Source organism: Ilyonectria robusta (assembly GCF_021365365.1).
Source record: "Ilyonectria robusta strain PMI_751 chromosome Unknown BGZ61scaffold_7, whole genome shotgun sequence".
NCBI lineage: Eukaryota > Fungi > Ascomycota > Sordariomycetes > Hypocreales > Nectriaceae > Ilyonectria > Ilyonectria robusta.
In genome coordinates, this window is record NW_025764441.1 from 949843 (window position 1) to 972139 (window position 22297).

Genomic DNA, 22297 nt, shown 5'->3' on the forward strand with positions numbered 1-22297 from the left:
TAACAATAAAGGCAATTACAATACATGGCGTCGACAATTTCAGCACTTGCAATTACGACAATCAAGTTAAGGCATACTTTAATATTGACAAATAGGCCTACATCTCGGCCGTGCGAGTAATAAATACATGGAATGAATACTGGTCCCGACCAGTGGCTGTCCCCCACTCAATTACGCTCCTTCATAGCGCTTAGATGTTTCCAAAGCCAGCAGTATCCTTGACAGTCTTGGCGACAGTGTAGGTGGTGGCGGCGGCAACGTTCTTGCCGGAGAAGTTGGAGATGAAGGAGGTGTCGCTGCCGGTCAGAGTGCCAGAGCTGCCGAAGCCGTTGACCTCGCAGTTGTGGCCGAGGTAGGACTTGCAGACAGTGTTGGCGCTGGTGGTAGGGCTGCTGAAGAGCTTGCCAGCGGCGCCGGCCTCAACAATGGTGTTGACGTTCTGGAAGATGTTGCCCTCGGCGAGGACCATGGCACCGGAGTCGATCTCGAACGCGTGGCCGTTGTTGTCATACCAGTAGTTGTTAACAGCGTGGAGGAGGGTGTTGCCAGCCAACTTGGGGCTGCGGCCCGAGGTGTGGTGGATGTAGTTGTTCTTGAAGGTGACGAGATCGCTGGATCCAGCAAAGTAGACGCCCCAGTAGTGGTAGGTGTCGCAGTTGGGCGACCACGAGGTGGTGCCGTCAATGTCGCAGTTGGAGATGGTGATACGGTTGCTGGCCGAGGTGCCGAGCACGATATGCTGGCGGCCCATCAGCGAGGTGGTGACGTGGTCGATCCAGACCATGTCGGAGTTGTTGATGGTGATGCCATCGCCACCCCATACCAGGCTGGGGTTGAGGTCGGTGATGTGGATGTTCTGGATGATGATGTTGCTGGCACCGCTGACGATGCGGAGACCCTTGCCCTTGATGATGCCCTTGGAGCCGACACCAACAATGGACTTGTTGCTCTTGACAACTATGCCGAGCGTGGCGGCGTTGTTGTACTTGACGGTGACCTTCTTGGCCGTCGCCTGGTAGTTGTCACACCAGCCGTTCTGGTTGATGGCCAACTGGCAGGCAGAGGCGGTGCCCCAGGGAGCGCAACCAGTCTCGGTGGTGGTGCCCTCAGAGGTGCTGAAGTCGAACGTCTTCTGCAGGATGATGACGCGCGCCGAGCTGTCGCCCAGGTACGAGACGAGCTCGGCCGTGGTGGACGGGTACACGGGGGTGGCGCTGCCGCCGCCCGTGACGCCCTTGGCGAAGCCCTCGGCGGACCCAGTCACTCCGACCGCGGCGGCGGTGCGGAGGAAGGCCGTCAAGAGCGAGCTGATGAGGACCGTCTTCATGGTGGTGGTGGTGGGGGGATCAACCCGGTGTGGTGTTTTCAGTACTGCGTGCCAAAGCTGGCGGAAAGAAGTCTATAGGACCAGACAGAGCCTATGCTGTCGGTCAGAAGTGGAAACAAGAAGTAAAGACCAAGAGGGATGGTTCAGCATGGAAAACTTCTCTTGTGAGGCCGCCCCGAAGCCCATCTATATACCATCCGAACCGCCTCCCCACGCAAGTCCAGACCCAGGTCCCGGTGTTAGCAACAAGACTATCACCCTTCAGCCAGCCGTCATTTCGGTAGGGCAACCATTCTTGGCACGGCATTGGCGGCACCTCGCTGGAGACGGCGCCACGAGTGAGGCTACAGACAATAGTTCAGGGGACTGCGGCCGTAGTGGGTTGTTGAGCCGGTACGCGGAGGGCCGGCCCATGTTTCCCCTTTGGGGGCGGCGGCCGGTTGCGATTCGTGGGAAAACGACCCGGCGAACGGGGGGCCCGCTCTCGGCGACGGCCGTTTTCTCACAGGAGGAAATCTAGGGCAGAGCGGAGGGAATGGCGTTTCATAATGATTCGACCCTATCATTTAAGGTGGACGAATAAGGTGGAATAAGGTCAACCCCTGCTCGTGGGCCATGGGTGCTGAAACCGAAGCCTTGGGTTTGTGGTTAGATCTCCACGACAGCTCATGGCGAACATGGGCTGTTTCCACTTTAGGGGAGTTCCAAGCCTCATGGGCCGCGGTGATGGGCCCGGCTGCTTGCGGTGGCGTTCTGCGGTGCAGCTTGGCAGATGCTAAAGAACCATCGTGCTGTGCTGTGCTACGCAGCGTGTATGCAGTTTCAGCCTCAAGCGACGTTTCGTCCCTGTCCGTGTTTACCCCCAGATTTGACCAAGCACGTTTCTGGCGTAGCAGTGATCTCCAACCTTGGCAGATCGGATGCGAGGCCACCGCATGTTCTCCCACGCACATGGGCGGCTCACTCAGAGTTCGGATTCACCGCTCTCTACCTTTTTGCATGTCGTCCGTGTAAGCAACAAATACACGGATGAGATTGACGGATTAGATGGAAGGAGTATTGCCGTCACGCACCCCATCACTTATCCACCCGTCAACCATCCAAAGATCAATCATCCACCTATCAACTGATCAAGAGGGACGCTCACTTGCATTGAAAGTCTATTGAGGAGAGGCTAGTAGGGGAAGCACAAAACACAAATCCCCGAGCCTCATTGACCAGGACCGGCCAATTTCGGGTCCACGCGTCAAAGAACCCCGTGGCCGAATCAGCGGCTGTTCCACTTTGGACAAGGCGATAGAGGATGAGCCAAGCCGGAGTCGGCTGGATGATAACCAGGTCCCGCTTTTTGGGCAACATGTGGCGGTTATTTGAACCTCAACAGCGGTATTTGGCTCTTGGCGGAAGTGAAAGTCGTGGTTTACTGTTGATTTTACTTTGGTGCAAGTGTCCAGCAATCTTAGAACGAAGAAACTAATCAACACTACGTTTTCTCCAGCGAATTAAGCAGCCGTAGCACTAGTTTCACGTTGTCAGAATGTCACTTTAGCCCCTCTTCAATCTTTACCATCCCACTTTACTCCATGAACTCTACGTAGTAGCGATGCCGACACCGACATTCATCAACATGGATAACTCCACCCGAGGCGGTCACGATCCGTTCGGATCCCGCAAGTTGACCTCGAGGCCGCATCGTCGACGAACCCAAAAACTGCCCACTCGCCAACATCCCCACGAAATTATCCTCTTGAGTGGATAACGGGTCTCTCGACCGCCGTTCCTTACGGAATTTTACTCTGGCCTCGTTCCGTCTCTTCCATGTCAATCGGCCCCGTTTCTACCAGGGATATGGCGACGACACCTTCCACCGAGCCGTCGGCTCTGCCGGCCGCGCCGGCCGATTCGACTGGAGACGGTCTGCGAGTGCAGGACCGAATGTAGACCGGATGGGACCGTGGACACACACCGCTGGCTGTTTTCATGGACAATTTCTCGCCGGATTGGAATGGCGGTGTTGTGGAAGACGTGGTAGTCAACAACAGTTACGATGCAGTTCAATGGTTTCTGGACCATACGGCGAGCCCAAACTAGCTTTCGGCTGCACTACCCGGCTCCTCCAGACATTATGACGACATCATAGTTGTCTCGTACTCGGTGTTACCGGCCATGTTCCACCTACCGCTCAAACTGCTGCTATGAGGGATGGACAGGAAGAAGGTCGATGCGGTGTGTCGCCTCGTTCCCCTCTGTGCACGAGGGGCCACAATACCGCTGGAATTCGATGATACTTTAGTTGTGTGGTAACACCAGGTCCAACCGCATTGAGTCCAAAGAATCGGTGTTCCAACGGTACTAAAAATTGTGTTGCTTTGCACTGCCCCCCTTCAGTCTTGGAACACCTCCCACCGATATTGACCACCGTGGTGCCAGTCTAACTACCCTAGGTCCCCAGAAACTACCAAGCAGGAAGCTTTCGAGACGCTGGAGAAGGTTGATAGTCGACACAGTGGCGGTTTTTCAGGTGCCTTGGTGTGAATTACGAAGCAGAAGCCATCGGGAAAGGCCATTAGAAACATATTCAAGAGTTATTGGGGAGTTAATGGAGAGTTTAGGGTAGGCTAATTGCCTTGCATGAGTGGTTGTCTTGTATATCCATCACTACGCCACGGGAGAAAGAGATGACGGAAATTACAGGGAATGGCGTAATGTCAGAAACAAGCGCGGACGGCGCCGGGAGCACCCACGACGCCAGGACCAAGGGCAAGACTAGTCCCGATTCCGGACCGATCGACAACGGCCGTTTTAAGATCCCGGGCAATACGGAGCAACTACTCCGTACGGGCAAGGCGGACGCAATTCTCACGAATTTCCGCGAAAGCCTACCTTACAGGAAGTTGACAATGGGGAGTTGCTGCATGATATTCTAAGTTTGATTAGGCCTGAGCCTAGTAGTAACATGGTAAGGCTGTGTGGCATATGATTCGTACGGAGCGTAGCAGCTCAGCTCACAGGGAATAACAAAGAAGGGAACAAAGGTACAGTGAACTCATACAATCGCCAAGTCAGGCTTTCAAATGTGAGTGCTAGCAAAGAGCGTAAGGCTATCCTTCTCGCAGTGGCGAAGCTTCAGCGAGGTGAGTTTATAGTTACGTGGCCAGTGCAGTAACTTTAACAACCCGCGACCCCCTGTTAACGCTACTGTCGGGATGAGCCCAATGTTATGCGCACTGTTTATCTTGCGAAGGCTTCAGCTAAAGTGTATCAGCAATTATTATGTTTCCTTTTCAAAGTCTTGGTATTAACAGGGCCTACATGTTGCTTTATTTCTGTCATGATATTGCTTTCTCTTCATCTTGCAGTTACTTGTAGACCTGCGCGCTAGAAAGATCCCTGAGACAATCGCTGCTAACTTAACTCTAACTCTATTAACACTGCAAAACTCCCTACACTGTGTAAAACACTATTCTAAGTATCCCAAAATACCAACTCCGTATCGCTATCCTCGATAACTGAAATGTTATAGCCTGTCAACTGTAGCGCTTGAGTAAAGTATCGATATGCAGCCTGACCCTTAGTTCTAGCAAATTCAGTTGCAGTTAGTTCCTCCATGACACAGCTATCCTCAGACTCAACCATTATTGTCCGGTGTGGATCAACCCCTAACTCCAGGACGAGGCGCATCGTCTCGAGGCCTCCGGCTTCGATTGCCACATGCAAAATGCTCCAGCCCCTAAAATCAACATGATCAATGAAGTTCGAAGGAGCACCCTCTGTAAGTCTTTTCAAAGTGGCGACGTTGTTGGCGCTGGCGGCCCAAAACGCTGCCGTCCATCTTTGCTCATTGTCAGTCAGAGTCGGCGATGCGCCCAGTTGAAGCAGGGCATGTACATCTCCGACCGATCCCCACCGTGCAGCTCGGTGCAGGGCTGTTATGCCGAAACGATCCTGTACGTCAAAGTCACTGAAGGAGTGACCGGAAAGAAGTTCGAAGAATTCCAGTGGGACTGTTGGGCTAGACTCCAGAAACAGGAGCACGACCGGCGTCCAGCCTCGGAAACAGAGGTAGTCGAGCCTTGCTCCTTGCCTTAGGAAAAATCGTGCAATTTCAATTTGTCGGGTTTTCTATGCCCACTCTAATGGACTCCTGTCCGGATGGAATTGTCAGTGGAGTCTTGACGCAAGGTTGGCATTGTCGCTGCCTGAAGGGAAAGCTTACATCTCAAACGTCCCAAACGTGGTGTTGACATCAGCTCCATTGTGGCACAAAAATTGTACCAACTCCAAGGAACCGCTCTCGATAGCAAACTGTCATCATGTAAGTCTGTGTCCGTCGATGGCCGATGGGCCATTCCTGGACACCTTCGTTACTCACACGCAATGGACCGCAATTTGATGGCGTTACGTCGTACGGGCTAGCTCTTTGAGAGACAAACAGCGCTCTCACAGCCGAGACATCGCCTCGTTGACTTGCCATCATGAGTTCCGAGGTCTCGGGCACAATAGTTTTCACTGAGAAGCCCCCTCCCAATATTGAAAATCCCATATGAGTGAGAGGAAACACTCGCACTCCTAAGTTGAAGTGCAAGGCCTTAGCCCCAAACCACTCCCACAATCTGAAATTGCCAGCCAAAAAGTACGTCGTATGCAAAGAGTTGCCGTATCGAGTCAGCAAGACATGAAGGCCGAGCTAAGCCAGGAGAGCATTATCTAACGACCGCCATGAGTTGTAATGTTTATTCCAAGCCTGCGGATTCCTGTCAAAAAGTGACGCGTTTTCGGAGGCAAGGAAAATTCAACACCGCCCGTCTTGTTCGAATTTAATGATTCTTCAATGTGCGGCAGAGAGTTGAGCTTTTGGGCGTCTCGGAGTGCAGCTGCGATCTTCCAAGAATAAAAGCTTAAGCGACTGTTCAAATATGAGACGACATCAATCAGTCTCTGAATAACACCAGGTATACCTCAAGTATGGGTCCACAACGGTCAAAAGTTCGTCCGCGTGCGCCTTGCCTTTGAGTGCCCACTGAAGTCGAGCCTTGGTCCCCGGTTTCGAGAATTGACAGTTGCCAAACTGGTCCCAGACACTAGACATGAGGTCATTTGCGGTAGTCAGGGCTCGTTCTAGCAGAGGGGCTTCTTTTGAGAGCAGAGGAAGCTCATCGCTGGTCGTTGCCTGCTTTTCAATCTCGGACAAAAATTCAAGCTCACATTGCAGGATGTCCAACTGATCCACTACGCGAGAGAACTCTTTGGGCGCATTGGAACTTTTGACCGTTGAGCGTGTGATGAAAAATAAGCGCAGGAAGTGAGGCGAAGAAGTAAGGCAGAAATAAGGCAGAATGAGTCAATGAGACAGAATGAGGCATAAAAAAGGCAAAGGAATGGGGCGAAGCGTACATGCATATCAATGTATGCAATGTAGGCCACATGTGTTGTTATCTCCCAAGGCAGCCAATATTTCCATTGGTGATTGGACAGCGTTGGAGCTCAAGATACAAATTTACAATTCATCAGCCACGATTGAAGCCACCTATAGTTGTGTGACACCTTTGTGTGGTGAGCGGATAGTATAATTGGTAGAGCTTGCATATTGCAAGGCGAACACAGACTAACGTAGCAAAGCGCAGTTGCGCAGGAGAACTAGAGAAGTGAGGGGTAATGCATCGAAGCAATACGCTGGCGCAGGCTTGGAAGTTACAAAATAGATAAATATTCTCTCAACCCCGCGTTCGACACTGCTATGGAACCTGTTCCTTTCCTAAACTTCCACTTGAATATCAAAAAACCTTTATATTTCACTAAACCTACCGCGAAAATGCCATGCGAGAAATGTGGTTGCGTTATGTGCAAATGTCCATGTCCGGCTTCTCTACTAAGGCTAGATGAATTGCGGGACCGCCTGAAGCCACTGTTTGGTGCGAGTATTATCAATATGCAATTAGAAATTTCAACCCTGATTGTCCTTGGTAATGTGGTTTACTCTTACTTCTTTTTTTTTTCTTTTTTAACTGATTATAGGGGCGGAACCGCTACGTAGCTGTTGGGCTGGGGTCGGGTTGGGGTCGGGTTATAGAATGGATTTGTCAGTTGATTGAATCGGACCGGATCAATGTCCCAGTGTCAGATCAAATCAGTATGTGCGGACAGAAAGGCATACAGGGAGACGGATCAGAAAGGTATTCGAGTAGGCACTCAAGAATGGCAAGATGCATTGCTATGTTGGGCAGGAAGACGGTGAAGTGACGTCGTCGTGGAATATCAGTGATTGATTAGCCCGTGGTCCTGGCCAGTTGGGTGAAATGTGAAAAGTCGTGGACCATGTTAAATCCGTAGAATTGGTTAGGACACAGTCTGCAGCTACACACATCTAACGAACACTATAACACACGAGGCATATAGGGCCAGACCTCGGAGTGACGACGGTTAATTAAAGAAGCAGTGCCGGGGATTGGCATTCTCAACTTGCCAACATGCCCGTTGACTTGGTAATCCATTGTGCCCTAGGTTTGTATAGACCTTCACCGGCCACCCAGACTGTCTAGCATATCACACTTACTCTAGCCGTTAGCTTCCTTCTGGGATCTGATAGCTAACTAGGGAGGAGCAACTATCAACCATGATATATACTGAGTGCTCAATGATAGGGCGGGGTTTGATTGGTTCATGATAGTAGTGTAATTGTTGGACTTTTCTTTGACTACCTACGTAGAGAATTAACGTTAAGCGCTAGATGCACTCAAAGCTATGGAGTTGCTAGATGCGCTGGAAATTAGGGTTCAAGCGCTAACACTTAGGGGCTGGCTGGATTAATTGCGCCTTTTCGATTTTTGGGGTTTCGGCCATACGCAGCGTTTGCGGACCTTGGCTAATGTGTGACCGTATGCTTGTGGTGTTCGGTTGGGGTTTGTCCGGAAGAGGAGAATCGGGCTGGACGACATGTCCTGCGTAAATCGCAGGTGGTGCGTATCTATTCGCTGTACCTGCAAAAACGGCCACCTCCACGCGAATGCAACATACAGAGGAGAGGACAACCCCGGCGGTTGCATTGAACCCGCCCGTCTGCATCGGCGTCCACTGCGGCACACGCGGGGCATATTCAATAAACGTAATAAAGAGCAGTTTACAGTCAGAGACATGCAGGTGCGGCGGGGGAAACAACCAGGAGCGAGTTTGGTCGGTTGGTTCTGTCAATATTCTCGTTGTATCTCCTCATCCCCGAGCATCCTCCCCTCCACACCACCAGCATCACCACCAAGGCCGAGTCATCTACACCAAGACACCACACATACACGCATATTGCATATTTCGCATTGCGCACACCATGGCCGAACAACAACAGCCTCCTGCCGTCGCGGCATCTACCGAGCCGGAAACGACGACAACCACCACCGCACCGGCTGTCGCAACTCCCGCGCCCCCGCCTCAAGTCGACCTTGTGCCTGGCGAGGATCCCGAGGTATGTCAATGAACACACAACACTCAACACACGATGCGCACGCCCGCTGTAGACCTCCAACTAACTCGACTCAGGACGACGACGACGACGATGCCGATGCCGACGCCGACTCAGCCCTTGGCTCCAACGCGTAAGCCATCGCCAACTCCTGCTCCATCAACCCGCCCACTGACACTCCTCCAGCCTCAGCTCAACCGCCTCGGTAACCGCCAGCATCCTCGAGTACCGCACCATCCACGGCCGCACGTTCCACAGCGACCGCCATCCGACCGAGTACTTTACTCCCAACGACGAGCAGCAAATGGAGTCGGTCGACATTACGTGCGTTGATCTTCTCCACGCCAGACCACAGCTAACTGGATGCCCGCGCTAGCCACCACTACCTGACCGTCCTCCTCGACAACAAGCTCTTCCTCGCGCCCATCAAGCCCGATGTTCAGGTCCGTTGGCATTGGCCCAAATACGAATCCGCTTGCTTCGAATTGTATCGCTGACCGTTGCGCAACAGAGAGTCGTCGACATTGGTACAGGATCTGGCATGTTCCCACCTCTAGTCCAAATACCAAGCGCTTGGCTAACACCATTCACAGGTATATGGGCAATGTAGAAACTCCTCACACCTACCCGTCATCAACTACACTCAACTCACGCATCTCCTAGTGACTTTGCCGACCAGTTCCCCGCCGCCGATATTGTCGGCTCCGACCTCTCTCCCTGCCAGCCCAAATGGGTCCCGCCCAACGTCCGATTCCAGGTCGACGATGCCACGCTGTCGTGGACCTGGAAGGACAACTCCTTCGACTTCGTCCACATCCGCTACCTCTTCGGCGCCATCCAGGACTGGAACGGCCTCTTCAAGGAGGCTTTCCGCTGCTGCGCCCCCGGCGGCTGGGTCCAGTCTTGCGAGGCCGACGTGCACTTCTTCAGCGACGACGGCACCACTGACGCCGAGCCCGTCCTCAAGACCTGGGACAAGCTGTATACGGACGGTGGTAAGGCCACGGGCCGCAATTTCTTTATCCTTGATGACCAGCGTAGCGCCTTCAAGGCTGCCGGTTTCGAGGATGTCAACGTTGTTAATTACAAGGCACGTCATCCCACTTTGGTGAAGAGTTTGCGCTAACATGACACCCGCATAGCTCCCCGTCGGTGGATGGCCTAAGGACTCCAAGCTCGCCGAGGTTGGCAACTTTGTCAAGTTGACCATGGAGAACGATATTGAAGGTAAGGCTCCTCTTTCTTTCTCACTTCTCACGGCGCTGACTACATGCAGGCTACACCCTGCTCCTCTGGCACAATGTGCTCAACTGGCCCAAGGACGAGTACCAAATCTTCCTCATGGGTATGCGCCAGGCCCTCCGCAACCGCAAGATGCACGCCTACATGAAGGTGCGCTACGTCTACGGTCGCAAGCCCGAGACGGCGTAAGCGAGTGGTATTGCATGGCAGCCTGGGTAAGAGATGGAGAACCAGGCACGAGGCGTTGGTGTTAGGAAGACGGCATGTTATTGCCCCCATCCGACGATTCGATACGATATTTATGATGTGACGATGTGTTTCTGTCAGGGCGGCTTGCGTCGTTCTTGGGCAGTGGCTGAAGGGACCTGGTGCAACAAAATGTGTGGTCGGAGGAGATTGTCGAGTGACGATTCTTTCGAGGCAAGGACTCGGTGCTCGTCTAGTCGTTCGTTATTACAAGCCAAGATACACCTCAGCATGGAATGCCCTTCATCATCATCCTGATAGTCATGCACTTGATACGAACCTGACGGTTACTCGGTCTGTGCCTTTCACGAGCAATTCGACATCGCGTGTTGGACAAACCAGTGATCTCACAACCCCTCGCCGAAACTCTAACCACTCCATGTACCTCTTCCTCACGCCCGAGGCAAGCCCCAGGCAGCAATGAAAAGAAAAAAGAAACACGCCTGTCAGACGTCCATCGACACCCACCCCGAGCGCGCGCCCGAAGGCAGACCGCAAACGGGGTCGAGATCATCAAGAGGTGAACATCTCTCTATACAGCAGCCGCAATGAAGCAGCGCCGCCATCCTTGCGGACAGAGCGAGAGGACCAGGGTATTCACTCTAGGGTGTCGAGGATATGCACTCATCAACCAGGGTGGGATCTGTGGCTCTTTTAGGGAACCAAGAGGAGGTCGAATACTATAGAAATGATTCTCCTGCGGATGTGGGTTAGCGGACTGTGTGGGAGAGGGTGGTAGCAAGAGATCGCCAGAGAAGCTGGCGCAGGCAAGCTCAAGATGGTGAGATGCGAGCGCGGGCTGCTCTGGAGAGTGCTCTAGTAGGGGTAGGCTTACTGAAGTATTGTCGACGTGAAGAAGAAAGAAGAAAAGTCCAAACCGAGAAGGGCCTGCGAAGACTTTATACGGAAACGGGTGGGGCCGAAATCACCTCGCTCACCGCCTAAAAGTTTTGAGCGGCAGAATTTTCTTGCCCGCTGCAGGGTCGCACCCACAAGGCGCGCACGCTAAGTGACAGCGGGCCCCGCAGCTGTGGATGCGCCAGCCTCTCGTCGGTAGAGGTGCAACCACTCGCAGGCAGCGACAGCGAGAATCTTGCAACGGTGCCCTTGAGAGTGAGGCCGAGGAGTGGGTTCTTGCCTTTGAGATTGGAGCGACTGGACAGAGGTTTGATGAGGGATCCATTTGCATGTGAATTTGCAAGAGGTTGGACGAATCGCTCGGGTCTTGGTGGACGTGTTGCGGCTCTGGGAGACGGAGTTTTGCACTTGTGAGCCTCATGGGACCCTGGGCCGTGGCGGCTCTCGGGGGCCAGGGGAGGCAGCTTGGATAATGCTGTACAAGCTGTGAAACTGCACCGTCTGTGGGTGTGCTTTATGCGTATGGGTGCTGCACTCTTCAGTTGTGAATTAGGATGCTGTCGTGTTCACTGTCTTGTGCAGATATGCAGAGCCGCAATGTAAGGTAATATCTGGACTACATGAACCAGGTACTTCTCGATGTGCATACAGGTACTTTGGTGTATCGTGCAGCACTACTTGGCAGTGTCATGGTAGCAAAGGGTTATCCAGCTGAGTTCACGTGGTTTCATCCGTACACTGTCGTCATGTTTTGCAATGACCACCGCGTGAGACTTGTTCTGGTCAGATATAACAATTTCCAAGACATATATCTGGCGGAGGAACAAAGAACTCACGATGGACGTTCTCTCCTTGATAAGATCCGCATCAGCCATGTCTTGACTGACTATCGAATGTGGGTTCTGCGCACTCAGTTCGATCGAGCCTACCCTGTAGCCATCTTCAACTTCAACATGGGATAGATTCTAGCTTTGTGACAAATCGAGAGCCGACTTTGAATTGCAGGTCGAATCGAGAACATGTGTCAGGCTTTTTGTTGTGTTTTTGCTCGTTGGCAGTGTTGACTTGGGCTTTGGGCAGAAGCTGGCAGTTGTCAGACAAGAGAACCAACTATTTCGAGTCGCAACTTGATCAACACTAACATCATGTCTACGCTCAAAGCATCATCACAAACACATCCCACTCGTCACAAACGTGAATACTCTTCACAATCCACTCCTCTCCCCACGATACAGCTTCTCCCCCTCAATCCACGCCTTCACCTCCCCTCCCACCAACCCATCAACATCCCCACCACCCTGCACAACCTCCCTCACCCGCGAACTACTCACATCCTCCTCCGCCGCATCACCCTCCACGACATCCACCCTCGCCGCCCACGCCCCGTCGCCACCGACGTCCTCCAGGGCGCCGTGCGCCAGCCGCTCCACGTACGCCCGCTGCGCATCCGCGCCGCCCCACTGCTCGTCGGGCCGCGTCGTCACGCGGAGCCGCGCGCCGGCGAAGAACGGGCCCAGCGCGCGCTGCATCGGCGAGGTTGTTGCGCCCGGCGGCGACGGGCCGTAGTACTTGGGGTTGAAGATGCGCACCAGCGTGTCGAAGCCGGCTAGGAAGGTCTGTGTAGGCGGCGGTGTCGCCGGGGGATTCGTGTAGAAACCTGACTGCGTGATGGTCTGCGCCTTGTCGTGGAAGAAAGGCATCGTCGTAACAGCTACGTCAATCTCCAACTCATGACCCTCACTGCCACTCCTTGCCCTCATCTCCTCAAGCAACTCCCTCCCCATCGCATCCATCATCCCCAACCGGACGGGAAAACTCGCCGGCTTGGGCGCCTTGTCGGCATTGTTCACGCTGAGCAGCAGCACCAAACGCCCGCCCTCGCCCCCACCGCCCTCCAGCGCCGCCCGCGCCATGCTCGCGTGCGCCCTCGTCGGCGGGTTGAAGCTCGAGTCCAGCACGACGAGGCGGTCCACGGGCTTCACGGGGCGACGCGGCGCGGGGTCGCTGGCGTGGGGCAGCGTGCACAGGACGCGGAATGCATCGGGGGAGGACTGGAAGGAGGAGAGGGCGCGGGAGAAGAAGGAGACGAGGGATTTGGGATCTGGGCGACGCATTGCGGCTGGTGGTGATGTGACCATGGCGTTGATGCTGTGAGAATGAGGTGAATGTACAGGTGAGGTGAGGGACGACGTGGGGCTGATGAAAAACGTCGCGGAAGCCAAAGACTCGACTCGATGATATGCTCGCTCTCGCATTGACAAGATCCCAACACCTATATATATTTACCTAATACCCGAGAGAAAATAAGACAAGTCCAACAATGCAACCCGCAACTCCTTCATCTGCACCCATCGCTACTCCGCACTTTGTCCAGCATCCATCACACCTCTCGAGAACCAGTCGGCCACCGTCCCGAACCGATCCTCGCTGTTATCCAGGTCCGCCTTGAACAGCTCGTGCTTCCCGGCGCGCTCGCGCTGGCCCTCGCGCATCTTGCGGATCACGTCGTTCTCGCCGGCGCACTTGGGACACTCGGCCTCGCCCTCCTTGTCGCCGTTGCGCACGCACCGCTGGTGGAAGCTGTGCTTGCACAGGAAGTGCACCGCCGGGAGATCCAGTCGCTGGCTGCAGTCGGAGCACCACGTCGCCTGGAACACGACCGGCTTGGTCCCGAGGTCCGCCAACTCCTCGCGCCGCTTCTCTGTGTCGGTTCGGAGTGTGTTGATGCGGTGACGGTTGGATGCGATTTCCTTGCGCTCCCGCGTAATCGTTTCATGGAGATACGGCTTAATCATTCCCATGGTCGCCACACCTCCTCCAGCTGATCGTCCAACGAGCGTCTGGATCACCTGCAACGGGGCCATGAGCCCGTCCTTGTCAATCTTGTTTAAAACATTGGCAAGCTCATCTGGCCCCGCCTCCTCCAGGACTTTAGGGTCTGAAGTCAGATACGCTAGTGCCGCCGGGTAGAGTTGAGGCTCTTCGGGCCCGTACTTCCTCAACGCCTTCATCGCGCCTCGCGTGTCTTTGGCCGACGTGTAGGATCTAAAAATGTCCGACAAAAGACCCGCCTGCTCCTTAACCAACACCGTGCCGTCTTGGAAGTCGGACAGATGCGACAGAAGCAGCACGTTTGAGCTCTCCATGGGAATATGCTCTCCCTCGATGAGCTTTTTCGCCTTGGCCTCCCACTCTTCCTTGTGATGCTGTCCTTTCTTCTCACCAGCCTTGTACAAGTACATTTCAAACAGAGTCGTGTACAGGTCCGTGCGGTCACTCGATTTGACGTCCTTTTCTTCCAGACACGCCTCCAGGAAGACGATGAACTCATCGGGGTGATCGATGAATGATGAAAATGCCGTTCGGGGAGTTGGAGGGGTATACTTTGGCGCTGGAACATCGTCGGCGTTTAGGGCCAGTGCCGAGTCGCTCACCGTAGCCTTTCCATTAGTTGGGGTTCCTGGAGACGCAACAGCCGCAGTGTTCATATATGGCAAGGGGAGGAGGTTAGAGAGGTTCTGGACTGCGCCGCCAAACGCGAATCCACCCCCTGAAGGCGTCTCGACTTCATCAATAGCCACAACAACTGTCTGCTTGGGCCTATATTTCCCAGTGTAGTAGTCCACGAACAATCTCGTCGCGTCCTGGGGGCAGTTCTCAATGAGAACTCTGGCGTATTTTTGCATGCATGGATAAGCCTAGATACGTTAGCTGGTTTCCGTGTATGCTAGTCGAAAAACGAACGATTTCTGGGTCCTGCCCCCAAATAAAGTCTAGGGCTTCGCTGTAGTTCTTCGAGTCTTCTATCAAGATGTCGACAACCAAGTCGGTCTCGCCGTGCTTCTTGGCAAGATACGCCGCCTGCTCGTAGTATCCACCCTGGCGGCACATTGTAATGGCCGTGTCCAGATCAAACTTGAGGTCGCCTGGAGATTTGATAAACTTTTCAAGTTTGTTTATGTCCTTGAGTTTGGCGTAGCAGTTGAGGAGGAGCGTGGTGTGATCAGCCGTCGCCTTCCTGTGCTCGTGGAGTTGTTCGAGGTACTGAATTAGGTTGTGGATGCGTTGCGTGTCGAGGAACTACTACTGTTAGATACCTTCGCGTCTCAAACCAGCACACGTACCTTGCGAATGACCTGTGATGGCTCAGTTGTGTCGATGGCTCGGATGTACTGGACCATTGCCCCGTCGTAGTCTGCTTTCTGGTACAAGTGGTCACCGAATCGGCGGTAAATCAAGCTTTGCTGTTCACCATCCAGACCAGACTTTTGAGCTAGCTCGATGGCCAAGGGGAACATGTTGCGCTGATACATCATCTCTAGCCGTTGCTGGAGAGTCTTTTCATGATATCGGTGAATCTATCAATGTTAGAATAGTAAGCAACTCGGGACAAAGCACCTACCTTTCCGTCCTGGGCAATGGTAAAAAAATCGCCCCAGATTTCAGCAAAGAACTTGACCGGGGACATTAGCGTCTCGGTATGGCTGATGACGCGGAGATCGGTGTCTAGAAGCACAAACGTAGAGGCATTGAACAGCGGATTCGTAGTGCTGCCGCCATACCGGCGCCTCATAGCTTCGGAATCCTTGCCGCTCGAGGTTGAAGGTGGACACGCAAGAGCCACATAGTCCTGGTAGATGGTGATTAAGCTCTTGGGCGACTCGTAGGCCCGGGGTGGGCCACGCCCCTCGAGCGTGTAGGTATAGATGGCGTCTTCTCGCGCAACCACGACATCGCCTGTCCTAGGGTCAAGAGTCATACAGCCCAGTCCACACCCGACATCCTCCACAGTCTTGGGCGGCAGTCCATGGCCCTTCTTCGAGAGCCCCAGCTTCAATATTCTCGATGTGGTTGAAACAAACAGCGTCGTTAGCTGGGCTTCCATCGCGAGCTGAACGCCGGTAACGGGCTCTTCGGATTCGAACACGATTCGTTGCGCTGTTCCGAGGTCGTGGATGAGGTCGCCTCGGATTACGGTGACGGAACCGTTGGCGAATCCGACTGCAATCTGTTTGAGGTCGTCCACTGCCGCAAAGGCAGATATCTTTGCTCAAGTCAGCTCAACCATTGCATTCGAGCCGTAGGGACAACTTACGGGGAATTGCCGCCTTCCATTGTTTATGCTCAGCGTGCTCAAGCATGTCGGCAAGTTCGTCTTCTTGACTAGCTTGTCGAGAGCCCAGACCTTCAGTACGGGCTCGCTGCTCATGTCCTCCTGCGATCCACATCAGCAACTATTCACACTCCACGCCGCGGTGCAAGGCAGCACTCACCGCAACCGTAACCAGCACGCTTGTTCCTTCGAGTTGGCGCATGTGGGTGATGCTGCCGGTCTCATGCGCCTGGAAGCGCCGGATGACGTTCCAGGTCTTGCCAATGATGCTGACCCATCCATCGTGCGAGCCGAGGAAGAAGCTGTCGGAGCCTGTGCAGATGCTGGAGATCTCGTTGCCTTCGAAGAGCTGTTGGGTTTCCTCGGTCGGGAGGGGGATCTTGGCGACGTCGAAGAAGTCAAACGACTTCCACTGTCAGGACGGATTAGCGAACTGCCCAGAATGCAAGCGCCCGATTTAAAAGGGGCGTCTGGGCGCCTGACAGAGGCGCACGTACCGAGAGGGCCATCTTGACGCATCTGGAGTGTTGATGTGGTTGGGAGATGCACCGAGGCCGCGCGATGACGATGGTGGGACACTTACGCGCTGTGAGCTTGGGAGCTCTAGCGGAGCTTGCCTGGCGCCACAGTGGCTGTACAGAGGCCCACCGCGAATCCCCTGAGGCGACTCTGGGTCACATCACATGCAATCACAGATCCAGGACGACTGAGAACTATTGCAATAACGCTTCAAGGGTATCATGTATTGTTATTACGGGAATGTAGTGTCCCTCTTGACTATCAGTGCTGAACCAAACTCTAAGGACCCAAATAACCGTCAAGTGCCGCCAAACCCGACCAAATTCACCTGCCAATCCCAATAAGTACATCCATCATTCATAACCACACAAACAATAATTCCTCCTTTGATGGCATGGTTCTTCTCTCAGCTCTCAACTCTAAGCTCTAGCTCTAGCTCTAGCTCTCAGCTCTAGTTCTCAGCTCTCATCCTTGCCTTTCCCTTTTCCCTTCTCCATGGTCTCGCCTGGCATTTCTCGTGGGCTGACCAGAGGACTGCTCAAGCCACCAATGCTGCCGTTTACGCTGTTGGCTCTGCCATGTCCCAGGTGACCGCTCCTGACACTGGCACCGTCGCCCTGCTTGGCATAGAAGCTGCTGCGGTCGCCTGGAATCGCCGGCATAACACCTGTAGCTGAGTATATACTGGTGCGCTCAGCCCCGATGCGCGAGCCGTGAAGCCCTGGCGTGGGTGGCATGTTGGACATGTCGATGTTGGCACTGAGAACACTGAGTGGCAGACTCTCTCGACTACCACCCCAAAGGGAGGATGGTGCCAGTGCTCTAACGGAGGCGTCCGTGTCGAGAGACCGTCGGCGTCGGCGCTTGCTGGAAGATGCCAAGGTCAGGATGGACGCATTGTCGGTCAGGAGATTGTTGGCCGTGGCAGCATTGTACGTTGTTGGGTTGCCGGTCGGTGCAAGGTGTGCAGGGATTGCAGACGCTGGGAATGTTGTCGGGAAGGGCTGGCTGAACTGGACGTTGGTCTGATTTTGGTTCTGGTTCGAAGTGCTACCATGTCCCTGGCCGGTGTGGTTGGGTGCCATGGATTGAATCGTGGTCAAAGTGGTCGTCAACGACCGAACTGATGGCGCTGGGCTCGAAAAGGTGCTGTCTTCCCCACGCCTTGAATCGACGCCCCCTCCAGCTGTGCGGCTCGTCCCTGCTAGCGAGCTGGCCCCGTGGCTGGGAGCGCTGATGGAGCGCGACCCTTCGCGATCTGTCGACACGGTCCCTACCAGGCTCCTCCGTCCGATGGTAGGAGTTGCCTGGCCATCCCTGGATATGCGGGATGACTGGGCTACGCTTGTGTTACTGCCGGAGGGCACGGTAGAGAAGGTACAGGCACTGGTGTCATTTGTGGCACCATTCCCGACCTGCCCCGACTCGGGGTATGGGTTGTTCTTCTTCGGGCTGCGTTTGATCTTGTGTCGTTTGGGACGGTCGGCGTCGGAGGAGGATTTGAAGTTGGTCAGCTTCTTGACCCATGTTGAGAAGGGCCGTCGGCGCGGGCCTTGACGGTCTGGCGATGGGTTAGCTTCAGGCGATTGTAACATGGTCTGGAAGTTGGGCGTATGCGGGGGGTTCGGTTGAGAGTGGTGAACCAAGTGGGCAAGACAAGAGGGAACGGCGGGTTTACCATGAGTCTGGGGGAGGGTGTCGGTCGTAGCCATGAGAGTTCGTGAGTTGGAGTCGGAGCTCGGCGATGGAGGAGTGGGATGATGAAGGGCCGTCAAGGCGACGCTGTGATGCTGGGCACCAGTGTTGGGCAGCGGGATGACGGAGGCGGGGGCTCAATGGCAGGAATAGAGGAGGAGCCGGTGAGGCAACGTCAGGTTGGCGATGTCGATCGGTATATAGAGAGACGCGAGTGAGTGAGGGGCACGAGCCAACGAGGAGTCCAAGGAGAGCGGCGTCACCAGCGTTGCATGGATGGCATGGTTGAAGATGGCGGCTGAATGCGGCGATGGACGGGAGGTGAAGGATCACGTGAGGGCGATCTGGAGGGAAGGCAAATGAACCCAGGAGAACGGGCTGACAATGACAAGCCCAAGCCCAAGCCCAAGCTTTGAGGCGGAGCAGCTTAGGGGAAGCCAGCCTAACTGCTAGCTAACTGCTTTGTACGACGGTGAGCTGGGATAAGTATACGGTGACACAGGGAGCAATGGAATCGCTAGGCGGCCACCAGGTCGAGTGGCCACCAAGTCAGCGGCCAAACACCAGAGATACTAGGCCATTGTGCATTGCCGATGCAGCTTTGGCCATTCAGGTGCAGCTTTGGCCATTCAGATGCAGCCTTCATCATTGGCGCCACGCCTTGTGCGCTTTCAGCAAAGCCAAGACACGCTGACCCCTGACATGGCGACGTCACACTGCTAAATAAATCCCCGCCAAGACGGGTCAGCGCAGCGGCTGCTCAGTGCTGCTAGCTCTCCGTCTTGAGCTCTCTCACCATTCCATTGGCTTCACAGCCTGACCATATCAACCACGGCCTGACCACTGCCTGATCACCACCGGCTGCACCAAGCCATGCTGGACTGAAGCCCACAGGCCATGTCCATTCGCCAGCTGCCCAGCGATGTCGTCGACAAGATCAAGTCCTCCGTGGTCATCACCTCGCTCAAGGCCGTAGCCTGCGGCCTCCTCGTCAATGCCTTGGATGCCGGCGCCTCCAAAGTAAACATCTCGGTCGACTACGCCCGCGGCAACTGCACAGTTGAGGACAACGGAGCCGGCATTACCCCCGACGAGTTCAGGGACACTGGCGGCATTGGGAAGCTCCACCGTACGCAACCCTAGATCCATCCCAGACGGGCCAGACCCATCCGCCATGCAGCTGTATATACCCCGGCGCTTACTGACATCTGCTTTGTATAGACACGTCGCGATTCCCATCAAAAGCAACAGTGCATGGGAAGCACGGCGACTTCCTGGCATCCTTAGCAACACTCTCCTTGCTGTCAATCACGTCTCGTCACCAGAGCCATCTTTCGCACAACTCCATCTCCATCCACAACTCCAACGTCCTCGCCAGGAACCTCCCAGCGCCTCCCGAGCAAAGCCTCGTCAATTTTGACCATGGAACCCGCGTCATTGTTCGGGACCTGTTTGGCTCCATGCCTGTCAGAGTCAAGCAGCGCGCTGCCATGGTTGAGCGTGCGACCCTCGACAAAGATTGGTCGGCATTGATTCGAGACGTCGTGGCGCTGCTGCTTGCTTGGCCATCGGGCATTACCGTCTCGTTGAACAACCCTGTTACACAACGCGAGCTCCGGTTTCGCCCTAGTGACAAATCAGACGCCGTATCCCGAACATCGAGGCTCCTCACCCAAGCCTTGCTTGCAGACTCCAGTGATGCCGACTCGTGGATTCCCATCTCGGCATCGTCAGGCTCCGTCATCGTCAAAGGTTGCATCTGCGAGAATCCAGTCGCAACACGCCGGTCCCAGTTTATTAGTCTGGGAATCCACCCCGTTGTCAATGAGTTTGGCACTGACGTGCTCTACGAAGAGATCAACAGAGTCTTCCAGAACTCGAGTTTCGGCGTTATTGAAGGAGACGATAGCCAGACGCGAAATTCTCCCAAGCTAGACGGCTTCACGGGTAAAGAACTTCGGAGTCGCAAGGGAATCGAGAAGTGGCCGATGTTTTACTTGAAGATTGTGACGACGGATTCCAGTGCTGTAAACAAACTGGACGCCCAAGGACAGACCCTCACAGCTATCCTCGATTTGTTGAAGGCAACATGCTATGGCTTCCTCAAGAAGCATCACCATCGTCCTCGAAAGGTTCATTTGGGGAAGGATGAGTCGGTGTTTTCTACATCGAAAACGATCAGCCGATCTAGGAAATCGTCTAAAAGACAGCCTACCTCGTCTAGTAGCTCGAGGGCCAACTCTGTTCCGCGAAGCTTGGGGCCAGATGCTACACAAAGGAGAGCTGACAGTCCTTTTGATGACTGGAATCGGGTCAAGATTGGGAAAGCGACGCCACTGAACATCTCTACGAAGACGGTTGACATCAGGAGAAAGGAACCAGAAAATGCTCCCCCAGCTCCGTTGGTTGGCGAAGGGGGTAAGCTCTTGCGCAAGCCGTTTGATGAGCCCTCGCCCGAACCTGAAGTTATGTCTAGGTCCCCCTCTGGTTCCGAAGTCGTTATTACCGACAGCGGTCTACCTCCAGCGAACCCCAAACGATCTGACAACCCGGGAATGGAGCAACCTCGACAACCTAGCAAGTGGCTTCAAAATGTGATTCAGTCCTGGGAAAACCCCGTCTTCAAGACCGTTCATTCTTCGATCCCCAAAATAGACGACACCGATGCGCCGTCGCACCACTGCTGCAAACACGGCGTTAACTTTGATGCCGCGACCATGAGCCTGAGCGGCAGGATATCGCGGCATGCCCTGGCTCAAGCCACGGTGATATCGCAAGTCGACCGCAAGTTCATCCTGGTCAAGCTGCCGCTGGAAGACGTGGCAGCCGGAGATTCGAAGACTGGGAAGCGCAGCTGTGCCTTGGTCATGCTTGACCAGCACGCAGTGGACGAGCGCTGTCGACTTGAGGACCTAATGGCTGGCTATTTCACCAATAAAACCAGCGGCGACACCAACCCTAAAGTTGAGGTGCTGGCACGGCCGTTGGTATTTGAGGTCTCATCAAAAGAGCACGACCTCTTGGAACATCACCGCCAACACTTCGCTGCTTGGGGCATCATCTACAACACCCCCTCGATACCCGAGCCAGATTCAGAGCGAAGTAGGGTCATCGTTACCGGCCTACCGCCGAGCATTCTAGAGCGGTGCCGCCAGGAACCTCGCCTTCTGATTGACGTCCTCCGCAAAGAGATCTGGCACATCGTCGACGACGGCGCTCCCCCACGCTCGCGCATTTTGAGTCCAGGTACCGACACGCCCTGGATCTCGCGCTTCCACGGCTGTCCCCAAGGGATTCTGGAGATGCTCCATTCTCGAGCGTGTCGAAGTACGTCTCCCGCGTCATAGAATAAACCATTACTGACATTTCCCAGGCGCCATCATGTTTAACGATCCACTCAGTAACGACGAGTGTGTCAAGCTCATCTCCCGACTATCGCAGTGCGCATTTCCATTCCAGTGCGCTCACGGGCGGCCTAGCATGGCGCCACTCGTCGATCTCGGGGCCGGAGGGTTTGGGCAGTGGCAGGAGAGCAGGAGCGTCAGATGGAGAACGTGGATAAAGGAGTCTCTGATTTCAGATGGAGAAAACGATACCCAGCGAGAGACTTCTTAAATGGAGTGTTGGTGGTACAAGACCACGTATTCGGCATTGGTTTATTTTATTGACAGGTCATTATTAAACAACCAGTGCTTCATGGAATACTCCAAGGTATGCATAGTAAGCTACTCAAGCCCACAGCAGAATATAGACATGATTTCCCCATCGGATTATCCTATCCGGGTATCCAACAGCCTCAAAGGTGCTCGAGTCCATCAAAAGCACCGTGACAACCGCTGCATCCAAG

At 54.4% G+C, this 22297-nt stretch overlaps 7 protein-coding genes across 7 annotated transcripts; 2 read left to right on the top strand and 5 right to left on the bottom strand.

Moving 5' to 3' along the window:
- Positions 1-31: 31 nt before the first annotated feature.
- On the bottom strand, positions 32-1586 carry BGZ61DRAFT_387766 (pectin lyase fold/virulence factor). Its single transcript, XM_046242766.1, has one exon. The coding sequence runs from the start codon at positions 1325-1327 to the stop codon at positions 191-193; it is 1137 nt and encodes a 378-aa protein (XP_046106081.1). The 5' UTR covers positions 1328-1586; the 3' UTR covers positions 32-190.
- Positions 1587-5458: 3872 nt separating this feature from the next.
- BGZ61DRAFT_211444 (uncharacterized protein) lies at positions 5459-6062 on the bottom strand. The gene is made up of 2 exons (XM_046238017.1): positions 5544-6062; positions 5459-5471 (listed from the first exon to the last, which is right to left on the bottom strand). The coding sequence occupies exon 1, from the start codon at positions 5868-5870 to the stop codon at positions 5574-5576; it is 297 nt and encodes a 98-aa protein (XP_046106082.1). The 5' UTR covers positions 5871-6062; the 3' UTR covers positions 5459-5471; positions 5544-5573.
- Positions 6063-8306: 2244 nt separating this feature from the next.
- Positions 8307-10675, top strand: BGZ61DRAFT_449037 (S-adenosyl-L-methionine-dependent methyltransferase). The gene is made up of 9 exons (XM_046245547.1): positions 8307-8780; positions 8855-8910; positions 8964-9101; positions 9154-9220; positions 9289-9316; positions 9371-9383; positions 9441-9867; positions 9920-10004; positions 10054-10675. Exons 1-9 carry the CDS (start codon positions 8331-8333, stop codon positions 10206-10208), a joined length of 1419 nt encoding a protein of 472 aa, XP_046106083.1. The 5' UTR covers positions 8307-8330; the 3' UTR covers positions 10209-10675.
- A 1779-nt stretch (positions 10676-12454) lies between these two features.
- On the bottom strand, positions 12455-13225 carry BGZ61DRAFT_316227 (uncharacterized protein; the record flags this gene model as incomplete). The annotated part of the gene is made up of 1 exon (XM_046238870.1): positions 12455-13225. A coding segment is annotated over one exon (771 nt), but the record flags the coding sequence as incomplete, so codon positions are not given.
- Positions 13226-13477: 252 nt separating this feature from the next.
- Positions 13478-16745, bottom strand: BGZ61DRAFT_531051 (uncharacterized protein; the record flags this gene model as incomplete). The annotated part of the gene is made up of 7 exons (XM_046253655.1): positions 13478-14821; positions 14868-15203; positions 15248-15481; positions 15526-16167; positions 16219-16338; positions 16397-16648; positions 16734-16745. 7 exons carry the CDS (start codon positions 16743-16745, stop codon positions 13478-13480), a joined length of 2940 nt encoding a protein of 979 aa, XP_046106085.1.
- A 213-nt stretch (positions 16746-16958) lies between these two features.
- BGZ61DRAFT_211511 (uncharacterized protein) lies at positions 16959-18712 on the bottom strand. Its single transcript, XM_046238018.1, has 2 exons — positions 18434-18712; positions 16959-18316 (listed from the first exon to the last, which is right to left on the bottom strand). The coding sequence occupies exons 1-2, from the start codon at positions 18465-18467 to the stop codon at positions 17214-17216; spliced, it is 1137 nt and encodes a 378-aa protein (XP_046106086.1). The 5' UTR covers positions 18468-18712; the 3' UTR covers positions 16959-17213.
- A 635-nt stretch (positions 18713-19347) lies between these two features.
- On the top strand, positions 19348-22065 carry BGZ61DRAFT_349460 (uncharacterized protein; the record flags this gene model as incomplete). Its single annotated transcript, XM_046240149.1, has 3 exons — positions 19348-19579; positions 19672-21771; positions 21824-22065. The coding sequence occupies 3 exons, from the start codon at positions 19348-19350 to the stop codon at positions 22063-22065; spliced, it is 2574 nt and encodes an 857-aa protein (XP_046106087.1).
- Between the last annotated feature and the right edge of the window lie 232 nt (positions 22066-22297).